The sequence below is a fragment of the Bombus pyrosoma genome, linkage group LG7 (genome assembly GCF_014825855.1).
Source record: "Bombus pyrosoma isolate SC7728 linkage group LG7, ASM1482585v1, whole genome shotgun sequence".
Classification (NCBI taxonomy): Eukaryota; Metazoa; Arthropoda; class Insecta; order Hymenoptera; family Apidae; genus Bombus; species Bombus pyrosoma.
The window spans coordinates 4554983-4568766 of record NC_057776.1 but is presented as its reverse complement, the minus strand read 5'-3'; the positions used below and the strand labels follow the sequence as shown (position 1 = coordinate 4568766).

At 37.4% G+C, this 13784-nt stretch overlaps 1 protein-coding gene across 4 annotated transcripts in view; it reads right to left on the bottom strand.

Moving 5' to 3' along the window:
- LOC122569356 (protein espinas-like) overlaps positions 1 to 13784 on the bottom strand; it is a 113811-nt gene that overhangs the window by 10183 nt on the left and 89844 nt on the right. The window contains exon 1 of one of the 4 annotated variants that reach the window (XM_043730270.1): positions 2405 to 4834. The exons of the other annotated variants lie outside the window; for them this stretch is intronic. Within the exon in view, the coding sequence (XP_043586205.1) occupies positions 2405 to 2874 (470 nt within the window). The 5' untranslated portion in view covers positions 2875 to 4834. Of the gene's footprint in view, positions 1 to 2404; positions 4835 to 13784 lie in introns of those variants that run through there. 4 annotated transcript variants of the gene reach the window in all.

The following is a 13784-nucleotide window of genomic DNA, read 5'->3' as shown; positions in this document are numbered from 1 at the left end:
TCATGAATTTTAGAAATTTCCTGATTTTGTTGCAGATTGACTTATTCGATATTTATGGAAATTTATAAATTTGACCAATATAGGTAATTTAATATAGGTTATGTATAAATTGCAGAATAGTGTATTATTGATACCTTTTTACAGATATTAATAATAAAGCATTGAAAATAGAACAATCTAACTGATTTTGAAGTATTTAAGAATTTCTAGTGGAATGATTATTCCAATTAATGAAGTAATGCTCTAATTGGCAAATTAACATAATGCTAAATATAAGTTCGGTTATGATTCCGCATACCTAAACAGAAAGTATAAATTATATGGTTCTTTGGATGGAAAGTTCGCTCATAAAGGCGACATATTAATTCAATTTTACAATTCGCAATAAAACTATACAAATCGGATTCATTACATGTAATTACTAGAAAAAACTCCGGTCATTCTAATTTGATTGGTACAGAAACTCTATCGCCGATCGTAAATTCAAAATCATTGACATTCTCTTTCGCTGAAGAAGTTAAATACAATCTAAGTCTTCTAAAAAGCAGAGTATCAAAATACTTCTAATAATATGTCTTAAATTCCGAAACATTTCTGCACGAAGCTATAATGTGATGAACGCTTCAATCCACAAGAAATTATAAATAGATATCTATTAATATTGAAATATGTTAACAAATGATATATACATGATTTTTTAAAACGAATAGCTTTAAATACAATCAATGCAATTAATCGAAGTATGTTTAATTTAGAACTAATTAGTGTGTTAAATATGTTTCTACACGAGTACACTGGAACCAAGAATTCATAGTAGCACTACACATGTTGCATATAAACGCAGTAGCGTTCCAAGAAGACATTCTTTTCCCACAGGAAGCGATAAATTCGCTTCCCATCAATTCGAAGAAACGGAAGGACCTCGATCGCCTCGCAAACCTATCAATTTAAAAAAAAAAGTATATAATCAAAAAGAAAATTAGTATACCCTTTAATTTCAATTCAAAAAAAAAAAAGGAAACTAAATGCAGTGAAAAATAAAATCAACGAACATAAAGAAACCCTTTAATTTTCATTTTAAAAAAAGGAGAAGAAATATACGTGTGCAATTAAGAATAAAATTAATATCTCTTAACTTTCACAACCAGAAGTACTATAAGACCGACATCTAGTAATTTCAGTTCAATATCAATTAATAACCTCTCAACTTAAAAAAAAAGACAGACCTACACACAATTTAGTTAATTTTTCCCATTAGGAGAAACGGAGGAGAAAAACGAGAATATAGCATTGATTCACTTTCAAAACGAAAAGGATGCATGTTGCAATTTAGAGGGCAGTATATCATTAAGATGTCCTGCAAGTGAGAGAGAGAAAGTCTCATGGCACGACAAGAAACCCTATTTGCATGAAAGACGATGAATTGGCAGCGAGTGGTAGGCCTGATTACACAGTAACCAGCGGAGAAGTATCTGTTCTCATCGCAACTTCATACTGCCTGCAGACTGTAAGACGTAAGACATCAACTAGTCCATCGTAATTTAAAAACTGATTCATTCGACTTATGACCAACACTGTGTGAGATAGAAAGGGAGGAATTTCATTTTCAACGAGAAAGTGCGAACATTATTTCGTAGGAGATTGATCTGACTACGTTCAAGGAAAACAGTATATACTTTGCTGGTGTGGTCAATGAAACGCGAAATGTGCTAATTTCACTTTTTTCTACTAGTATTTCCCATGTATAATATTATGAACGTTTAATGATGGTTTGATTTGTTTCGTTCTCATTGGTTGATTAGTTGGTACTTTAATTTGATAACTTTCTATAGTGGACTCAAGTTAATAGATGATTTTCTGATGTTCTAATCCTACGTAATCCTAACCTTAAATATTATGAGCCAAATGTCAATCTTCATTTCAATTGTAATAGCTTACTTTGCAGTATTTGAAAATGAAATCTTTTTATCTTTAGGTTAATACAAAGACTATCACGATTAATTCAATTAACATTGATTCATATATTTTAGTAAGATTATAACACAGTATCCAGATAGTTATGAGCAGAGATATAATTTCAACCAAAAGAATCTTAAACCAATGGACTTACAATAAGTATTAAAAAATACTCGCTTATTACCAAAACTGTTCAAAAATTTGTTATCCAACTTGAATTCGTATGTATATCCTTTCCTAGTAAAACAACAAAATGTAAACACCAAACCTTTCACACCAATCAACATAACACGGGACACCTTTCAGCCACTCTCCACGCACTCTTCTGAAGAATATAAGCAGCTCGCTAAAAAACAAGATCACTAAAACGACACCCGTATCACAAGCAGGCTACCGGCCAAAAAACTTTCCCTCGAACAGGCCAATCGGCAAAACGAGATCAACTCACTCTGCAGAGGCGGCGACATCATAACCCGAATGCAAAGAGCCACAATCAGGTATCACTGGCTCCCCTGTGATCCTGCGTTCGGTTTCAAACACAGCAACGTCGTGAGCACCGTTCAGATATTCCACGCACTTCTCCGTAGGGCTAGTTCTCGTTGTAGCCAAAGCTGGACACCCAACCATAACACCAACCACATCATCTTCCTCGTTTCCATCTTCACGATTCCTCAGAAAAGCATCCAAATAATGTTCATCGGTGGAAGGTAACTCGTAGACGGCGCCAGGTGTCCAATTACTGGGTAGATCCCGTCGATTGGGAGATTCATCGTCAATTTTGTTAACTTGATCGTTTTTCCTGGCGTATAGTTTACGGAGGTAAGCTTCCTGGTGGCTCCTGGTGGCCCAGCAGCCACCCTGCCACCATCTTTTTGAGCCTAGCACTGAGGTCTTCCGTCTTCTTGCTAGACTTGACATGACTTCTTAAGGAGTTGACCCATGTAAATATGCCATCTGAATTGTTGCTGGTTTCAAAGGAATATTCGCTTGGCAATTTGAAAGTAGCATTGGAATAACTGTTCTTCTATAATTGATGTATGTAAGTTAACATCTTTTGTTCTCGTTTAGAGGGGGCTGATGTCAGTCATTATGAAGCATTACCTCTTTTAGTAGCAAAACCTTTGTTGTTGTGTTTTGTTGTTGTATACTATCAGTATAGGAGTGTAACTTTATTATAGTTGATGAATACTAATGAATTGAAATTAATTTCTGCCTGATCCTAGTCAACAGTATATCGCTTCTTCCTCACGACTTCTCTTACAGTCTTACAGAATCGTGTCTGGAATCCTAAGATTGGAAGAGCCAGACGTCGAAAGTCCACGATTCTATGCATGTCATCATCGATCCAATGCTTCATAAGGGCGAAAAAACTCGGTGGCTCCTCCAAGTCTGCCATTTACTCAATACTTTAACCATTTTGCAAGAGCCAAGAAAGTGGTATTGGCATTCGGCTGACGGTGTACCATGTTTTTTTCAGTTCTTCGGGTTGGCACGCGCTGTTGGAACACCAAGAGATTCTCCGGGATACGACAAGGACGCGTCGAAGGGACAGGGACAACGGAGAAAGCGAGCGTCGTAAGGAAGGAAGGAGGAAAGATAGTAGGCAGTGAAGAGGAAAAGAAGAGACAAAGATGCAGCTAGGAAGGAGCAACAGAGAGAGCTAAACCAAGAGGGAGAGGGAAAGAGCGTACAATGTGCAGAATGGGAAGAGAGCAAGAGAAAGGAGAGGGAGAGGCAATCTGTACGTATAACCGGTAGTACAGCCAGAGATTAACGTTTTAATACGCGGCACCGTGGTCGAACGTACAAAGGGAATCAGGCGAATGATAACGTTTCACGCGGATTCTCCAACCCGATCTCTGTATCGATCGGCCTGCTTCTCTCCTCGCCTAGGATTCACACAACCTAACTCTCTTAAGCGTCAGTTTCCGATCGCCGTTCACTTCAGTCGTCCTCTTCAACGGATCAGATTCGATTCACGTCGAAGCCTTGACACGCGACGTGTCAGTCTATTCCGGGACCAGTCTGACAGAGCGAAGTCACGAATACCTTCATCCTGCCAATCACCGATGCAGTAAAACCACCGACAAACCTTCAAAGCAGCTCATATTGACCGTAACAATTTATTACGGAATCACAAAAATGGATATCAACGATGAACTGTCAAACACCACCACTAGACCCTTTTCTAACTTCACTTAATTTAATTGATGTTTGGTAAAACAATGACAACACTCTCGAGGACATTAGGGAATAAACAGTGAGAAGAAGGTTCACGGGGTTAATTGGCGGCAGTATCGTGACCAGTCCGTGAACGCGTTAAAAAGCTTCTAGAAGCGGCGTTTCCGTCCTTCCTACTCGGGCGTGCTGAGGCCGAGCGGACACTGAGCGTGCTCTGGGACCGCTTGGCAGCCGGAGAAGCGCGGGGTAAAGGCGGCTACTCGGCTGGAAAGCCGCTTCAGGGAAGGGGGAACGAGGGCCCGTTCTCGAACTCTAGCTGCTACGCCGCTGCGTGTAACTTCCACGCCGCCAATACGCGCTCGCTTGTCCCCACCACCACGCCGCGGGCCCTGCTGAGCTTCCCGATATATTTATATTCGTTTCTAATATGTGTGGCGTGTCGGGACCCGACGCCTCGCCGAAGGGCCCCGTTCGAGTACGCGCGCGCGCTCCAGTCATGTCGGTCCAGCATCGTTCCACGAGGGACTGTGCGTGCCGTGACCACAACCGCACCCCGAGGCTATAATCTGCTGCGACGCTATCGCCCGAATCGATTCTCTCCTGTGGATATCCTTGGAGAATACAGGAACGTTTCTTGGGGACAATACAGGGGTGATATTTGTTGCTCTGGGTTAGATTAATATTCTCTGAGTTTAAAGTTGAGGACTGTCTTTTTATTTGATATTGCAGAAATTAGTTAGAGGGTGTAGTTGAAGAGTTTCAAATGGATTTTATAGAATTTCTGATATTCTTTGGTCTATGAGAATCTGTTCTAAATCCTTTCTTTTATTTCAGCATTAGTGTTTATTATTCAGTATTATATTAGTGTATTACGATTCTAATGCTTAAAACTGGCACGGCTCAGTTGTATAAATTAGATCAAAATCTTGAGATCTGTCGTCTTAAATTAATTTACTTTGAAATGGAGGTTAGGTTCATAAAATTTCTCTAGAATCTTGTCTACATGGAAAATAATATCAAACATCAATGTACTCTTCCAATTGCCATAATTCCTCTTTCTAATCTGGACATGTTAGGTATCCTACCATGTTGTACTATTTTACTATTTTACGACAGAAAGAAGACTAAATTTATCTACAACAATTTCAGCACTCTCAGTGACACGTAAACTGGACTGTAGAAGCAAACACAGCCTCGTCGTTGGCGATGTCCCGCAGGCTCACTGCAAGTGGTTGCAAATGTTCGTCGTAATGACGCTGCCGTTTTTCTGGAGTATATCCACTTGATGCCCTCGCCTTGCCCAAGAAACACGGTAATGGTTCTTGGCTGATCGTTAACCGACTGGTTCACTTGGAAATGCGATGTTAATTGGTTATTAATCGACCATTAACCAGATGGCCTCGATAAAACCGGAACATTTTGCTTCGTATATCGGCAAACTATTCTATTGGATCTTTTATTGCATCGAACAGACGCATACGCACGAATTCATTAACGTGAGATGGTGTAAAATTACTGGTTAATTATAAATTGGTCATTAATCGATAAGAAATACCGAAAACAGGATACAGCAGTTCTTTTGTCCCTACGTTTCTCTCGAACCTATATTTAAATTCATATTTTACATATTTATCTAAATTATTTACAGACTCTTATCAGAGGTTAATTAATCATCCAACAACACGTGATGGATTTCAGATTTACATATCATCATCGTGAATCTTGAGTTCAGACTCGTTCGCATTCGAGTATCAGACTGCTACCAAATTAATTGATATTCAATTAGGTCCCAGGAGTCTTTTTACAGGAAAGTTTTAAACTTAATGGGAATTCGTTACCCGAACATATACTCCAAATTCCCAAGTAAAGTGGCCAAAAAGTGCGATTTTAATTAACACTTCATTAACCAAATTGGTAAAGCATAATCAGTTTCAGCAAATTTTTAATTTACCAAGAAACGTTAATCACGATGCAGTACGTATCTTATATGTCCAAATTAATTATTCAAAACGGTGTTCCTAATTAAAAGTTAATTAATCAATTAGTAGAAAACGATTCTCTGTATCAGAAGACATTGAATACCTTGGAACGAATCCCGATCCATTCCTGAACGCTACATTGGGCAAAGAGATCTGGAATAGACATTCTTACGTAACCCAAGTGGAACGAGTCCTTTTCCGGATTCGATTCTCGGATCGTCTCTAATGATACGGACTATCCGCCGCCAATGAGACATAAATCGCTTAATCATCGTTACCGTACTCTCCAACATTCCATCGTTTCTCGTTTCACTCAGTCGTAAGCATGGATTAGCAGAAACCTCTAGTCTCCTTTCTGTTTATTTTACCGCGATACACATGAATGATTTTTCAGGACGATTCCAGAAGTATAGGTTTGTGATAATAACACTAACTATGAATCATGCTCGGCTCAATTAAGTCACAACTTCTCCGTTTATTTCTCTGACAAATATCTGTTTAACATGCTATTTCCTGATACATGGAGAAATGTAGAAAAGGAATTTAAGATTATGGAGGATGTGAAAGAGTAACATCTATTCTGTAGGAAAATTGTCCAAAGATTAGAGAAAGGTGTAATCGTGAGTATCCGCGACTACTCGGTTATCTCCACCTTCTGCGTTATCACGAGAGGATCACAGTGCGATTTTACGCTCAGCTAATAAGCATAGAGTTTTTGTCCCCTCTACTTTACAGCTAATATCCTATAGAAGTGATAATATCCAAGGTGTATGCCTGACTTAACATTTATTCTTACTGGCTATAAAGCGGGAACTATATAATACGTTTTTAAATAATTTACCTCTTCTTCAAAAGCAATCTTTGTATTTTGTTATTAATTGATTTCTTGTGTCTGGTAAAATGAACTGGGAGGAGAAATTTCTGTTTATTGGTCATCAATTAAGCAGATCCGCAACTTATAGTTGGAGTTCCTTATTTATGATGGCATGCTGTCTGTTCCGTTTGACTTGAGGTTAAAATAGATGCATAAACATAAAGCTGCATCTGGAACGAACTGTTAATACCCAGTAGCATTTGCTCACGCTGCTTCTCTTTGATTTCACATCATGCATACGTAAGAAGTCGCAACGATGTCTGGATAACGACTGAGTAACACGACTAATCTTCGGCAGTGGTTTTTAGCATTTAACATGAACAACTTGTACATTCTAATGCATAGAAGAACGAGCGAACCGAGACAAAAACCTTTCATTTGCAAATGTCCATAAATCAATTTTCTTCATTAACAGGTATTCTCATCAATCTTTATTTGATATCTTTTCCTCGCTAAAAATAATGTTTTACAAATTACAAAAAATATATTTAGTACATAATTATCTCGTACGATTCATAAAAGCTCATATAGCCATTAAATATTATTATATATCTGTCTGTCTATAATTACAGATATTTCGCTAGTACTAGTGATTACAGTCGACCTTATATTCGAGAATTCAAAGTTAGCGCTTTTAACGTCTCCATAACCTCACTCGCTCACCATAACCGCAACCATAGCGTGCAAATTTCATTTCCTCTTTACTTTTTACTTTACTGTGGAGCTCGACTACGATTCAGCGAGATTCTTTCCTCCACAAAACTTACCATAAGGGTACATGCCATTAATGATCTTTATTGTATCAAAGATCAAAGATATTTTAGCAGAAATATCGATGGTGGTTTGCAAACGATTCAGTACATGATAAGTTGCTGCCGAGATAGTGATTCGATTCTCGTTCGTCGAAGAGCCGATTAAAAGGGTGGATCGAAATTGACGGCTTAATTTAATTCAGAGGGCAGGCATACAACGTTGCAACATCTCTTTTTGGTTCAGCCAGGACATTCGCTTCCGAGAATGCCATGGAGAAATGTCTTCATCGAGCTGCTTAGTGGCAACTGCCACATCACAGTTTTTGCTCCTGTTCCCTTTCAAGCTTTTTATCGTTCATGGAATTGACGAACATTTCTGGTTCACAGTATGATTCTAAACGAGACGAAGATTCGATCTAAAATCATGGTTTTAATTAATCACCATGTTCGGTAATTGAGAAATAGAGTGACTGATCCAATATTTATAACGTTTGTTTGTATTAGTGAAGTAGTATGGCTTATTCTATTTCAAGGGATTCAGCAAAAACAGCTATCTCGCCACCAGGGTTTCAATCAAAGCTGTACTTCGTCTTCCTTCAATCATTCCAAGCATTTCCTTCATTTGAAAAGGATGAAGGTTTCCTCAATCAATTTTTTGCCGTTATGAATTACCCTTTTTCTATCGGTCCAGAGGTTCAGACGTCAATGGTCCGCTAGTTCAAGGTAGATTGAAAATTCTGTTATACAATTGAAACGTGCATCTCTGTAATTGAATTTTTTTACTCGAAGACTCGAATAGATAACTTACAGTACAAATTTAGTGGTCTAGTTCTTTCATTCCTAGTTCATTAATTTCATTTCAATGATCTACTATTCAAAAAGCGTTCATTTCTATATCCCATGAAACAAAATGGTGACTGTATCATTACTTTAACAGCAGGACATATTTCTAACGCTTAAAGTAACAGGATCGCTTCTGACACTCTACTAAAACAGGTGGCACACGATTGTCTGAGAGAAACCTGGCTGGTTATGCGCATGCGCATGTGCATACGCGCGCGAGAACACCGTGTAGTAACCGGTACAAGGCACACCATGTACCGGAATTATTAACTGTTATGCAGATGAATCTCTTATGCTTCTTCCACGCATAACACCGAGTGCTCGAACTTTTCAACCTCCGCGCCGAAGGCGTTCACTCTATTCGACCGAGATCCTCCATCATCGACAACGTTGATCTGAGTACCGCTGCCGTTCTAGCTTTATACGGTAGCCGCGACTGCTCTCCGCGTTAACGAGCTGCGAATGCGTGCGTGTCACGAGCTGGGAGGAGAGCAATTTGCAATTCTTCTGGTTTTTTTATCTTGGATTTTCCGTGATTCTATATATCAACGAAAGATCTCTCATAACTATAAAATATGGATTACTTTTTTGTATAAAAGTTTAAGTTTAAGATTGAGGGAGTCTTTACTTCCTGATCCCGGATTTTCTGAAATTTGAAGAATCAAAGGAAAGTTCTCCTGATTTTTTATAATATTATAAATTATTTTTATTGAGAGGATTTAAAAATTTTATTAGTGGATTGACAAAATTTTCAGGAGTATATAGAAACTTTTTTTTGGTTTCAAATGATTAGAATTTAAATTCTAATTTAGATCTAGATATTTTATGCCTTTACGTTAAGAAGGTAGAGTTAATGATGGTTTTTGAATTTCTAGGTTACCCTGACAGCGAGACTTTCCCACAATTTCTCGACTTTTTCAGCTACTTTCAGTTTTATTTAAACATACTACATTTCTCATGGGCTTTTACTTTCGGTTTTACTGGTTTTATACTGCATTCCAGCGTTGAACTATTGAGATAGGCATTAATGGACAGCGCATTAATCGTCTAGACTTCACTAAACATAAATCACACAAATACTTAAACGTTATCTTCACGATGACTACTCATTGTTATTCCCAATTCTACCTTATATATTCACAAATTTCATTCTATGAGATTTGTACAAGTTTATTCACATACGTTAGAACCATTTTGTAATGCTCTGATGACCATTGTTCATCGAATGTATCAAAAACCTACACTAAACACTACGTGTAGAATACATAACGTATCGTATTTGAAGCGCACTTCCTGGATTCTCAGAATAATAGGGTAGGTGACAATTATATGTGTATACATATATACACATGTACTTTCCAATTTCAACTCCATTCCAACAAATACAGTAAAAACAAAACAATCCAATGATTCTACAATTTTGTTCAATAGTCATTTGTTATTATTTTTAGTTAAACATCTGGAACGAAGTGAGCAATACGTTAGTATTATTCCAGGAAATAAAATCTAATTCAACGTTGACCTTGGATTCGCCGATTTCAACTGTTCAACGACTCCTCTCCACCTATACACCTGTCGTCTAGTGAAACAGCTGGTGCAAGCCGAATATCCAGTGGTGTATCACCGAACTTCGCTATGAGGTGACCGGCCTACGTTTTCCTCCGTTTCCCGCGTTTATATTTAGCACGGTCGCCACCAGTTTACGACACGCGAGGAATTTTTCGTCCTGGGGAACTGGTTTCTTTCCTTGGATCTAACAAGCGTTGTGCATTCAATCTGAAATGATTCTTTAATTTCATTTGTTGATTAACAATCTGAACCATAAGTAGCCAGGTTCAGAATAGATCACAATGGTGTTTAATTTGAAATGTATTCTTTGCTTTTGATTAGTCATACCATTATACATATGTGTGTATGTGATTCAACTATTCTCTCTTTCTCTCTCTCTCTCTTTATGTTTATTTGTGTGTGTGATTTGATACAGTTGAGCTCTAAACATAAATGAAAATGTTGAAGTGTATGTTTAAGGTTAGGCTTACAGCTGCAAAAATACTGGAAAAATATTTAGTAGTGCAACATGATTTCTTTCCTATCTAAATTTGAATCTTAAAAAATTCTAAAAATTGTCGATTCCTTTTGTTCAAAGGTCTAGTTGTTGGAGACTTATTACGGTGACGAACAATTGTTCGATGTAGCTATTTCTTATCCTAGACAGACCTGAGATAATAGTCTACTATTACAGAAGAGGGCAGAATCTTTCCGAAGAATCATTGTAGCCCTCGTACACCGGAAATGCGTGATCAACAAATCGTTCGAGTCTGTTTACGGAAAGGAGAAGTCAATGAATGATGGTTTTTATACTACTTCGAGATCATTTTCTGTTCGAACGTCCGGTTTTTAGTACCGCGCAGTATTGAGCTCGGGCAAATTGACGGTATAGAACAGTCGAGAATTAATCTCTCTCGAAATTATGATTTTTCTACTTGTTAACGGCTACGGTTCTTCAACATGCGAGTTTGCGTTCCTAACCTGCACATGTAACAGTATTATTATTGCAAGTTTTGTTTCGCAATTGCATCTACAGAACTCATAAATACATCACTTGAACTTCAGATTCTAAGTTATGTGTTAAATCACTCTTCTTTTCACGATATTTTGAATGATTCAGTAATACTTATTATACCTAATGGAAATATCAAACAGAGTAGTTCTTAATTAAAATAATTAGAAAAATTATTACCTTCATTAGAAAAATTTTAGAAGACTCAAAATCACAAAAGGACTTATTCTAACCTTAGTATCATAAAAATGGAACTAGTATTTTGCGCCTATAGTAGGTGGAGTTGTGAACCGCCTTAAGCTACTAAATATTCCATTCCGCCTATATTCTGCCCCAAATTACGTATCCAATCACCAATGCCGTACCCGAAACAATTTTTTAGCCTAAAACAGATTTCAATCTAAGTTCATCATTCATCAAACTCTTAAATTTTATTTACCATCTTACATATTTTAAACTACAATCTTATTGAATCTTATTTAGCTTTCTTAACTGGTTTCAATTTCCATTTACATATTATCGTTAAGGCGGTTCCATAAGAGTGCAATTATAGTATAATTCTTCCGTTTTAATTCATGAAGATTGTGAATCCGCGGTGATGTGTGCGCGCACTTTCTTTCCCGCGCTTATGCGATCAGCCCTCCCCCGGTTCCCACGAGCATTCTCCTGCTCATTACGACTTCCCGAGGCAGAGGTGCACGCGGAACCAAGTCGGTTTCTCGAAAGGAACACCGGTAACAACTCGACCCTCGACTGCTCCGTCAATAGTAGCTGCTCGAATGCGGCCTGTTTCAATATTTGTAAATCCTGCCATTCCTCCCCCTGCCCCTGTTACGTCGACACTCGACAGTTCTCTGCTCGTCAGGATACAAACAAGGCGATTCGACTTCTTAACCGGGGAAACTTGTTCAGAAAGGACGGAGAAGGTTAATCTGGTCTTTATTAAACATTTTCTTTTTGTTCTTCTATAGTTGGACAGTGGAGAACTCTTTATGGTTAACAAGAATTTTTTATATCTTTCTTTTTGCATTTGTTATAGATTTTCAAATTAGGTTATATAAATAATAAATCTGGCTTAAATGTCCTTCTTTTAAATTTCAGCTTAAATAATATCTGGTAAGGTTGAAAATTGAAGATATAGAAAGAAATAAGTATATATATAAAAAGTCAAAGATATTATGTGCTACAAATTAAACAAAATATTTAACGAAATTAATTAAATTAAATAAAACAATTATATCCTCTAAATTAAACCAGAACTAGCTATCTTTTGTCATATAAGCAATTATGATTGAAATTATAAAGTTATTAGAAATAAAAATATAATATTAAAAAATTGTCAACGACACAAACATTTCATGTACAGCAATAGTCAACTAACACGACGTTTCAGTTATCTAAAGGTTTCATGAGAGAAAGGATACAGCGGATATTTATCATGATCACCATAATTACATCAAACCACTCCTATCCGTAATTGCCACGAAAGTCCGTATTAGATATATGCAATAAATCCCCATGAACGGTGAGCGTTCGTGAATTTATTAACTTCTTGTTGTCGACTCACCTTACATAAACGAAACACGTTTTCAATTTTATTCATCAAATATTTCTAATATTTCCTTGTCATGCATTTATAGTATCATAAAATACATTGATATTTCGTTTTTATTTATTGAATTCAAAGTCATACATAATTGATTGTTAAAAGCTATGCATATTCTAGATTTCAGATCTTCAAAAATGATAGTGTGTAAAGTGTCTAATTTAATGCATATTACATGAGCCTATGATCAGAATTTTAATTAAGATAGAACCTTTCTAAGACCATTTTTAAAAAGGAATACTTTACTTAGAATCTCTGAATGATATAAATTATATTATATACCCAAATTCTTTCCAACATTAGTCTCTAATTTATTATTTACATTTAGCAGTGTACCAGTTTAAAAAAATCACTAGAAATCAGTTCTTCCAACTCAATAGGTTTCACATTTAATCCCATCAAAAACTTCAAAAATTACAAAGAACATAAAAAATAAATGCCATTAATTGACTCAATGTACTACAATTCCTTAACCTCAGTCGTTCTAAATAAAAGCACACCGCATCCTAACCTCAAATCGAAGGTCGAATCGCGACGTATAATCGTAGACACTCGAAGCGCGTGGTGTAAACAATACGTTCCGCCAGCGAGAGAGGCACTGCACGAGCCTCAAGATCCAAACGCGATCGGTAGGAACGAAAAAAGGAGTTGTTAATGGAAGTGGAGTTCCATCGGGCGCGAGCGAGCTGGCCAAGTGTATAAGGAAATCCAGTCGGGGAATTATGCAGATTGTAGGTTGGAATCCATCTGCTGATGGCTCGGACGGGGCATACTCGAACCTACGTGAGTTCATCCACGGCACAGGACCAACTACCCATCAGTTCTGCCTGTCGGTTTCGTTGCCTCCACTAGCAGGACGTTCCTCTTTCTTCTATCTGTACTTTTGGCCTCTCCATCCTTTCCTTCTACAGTATACGAAACGGTACGAGGGAAGCAGGAGGTTGGTGGAAGAAGCTTGATCATTTCCGTGGAATTACGGGGCTGTGAACGGTACAAAGTTACCTAGGGAGAAAGGGGGAAGAGTTAAATTAAT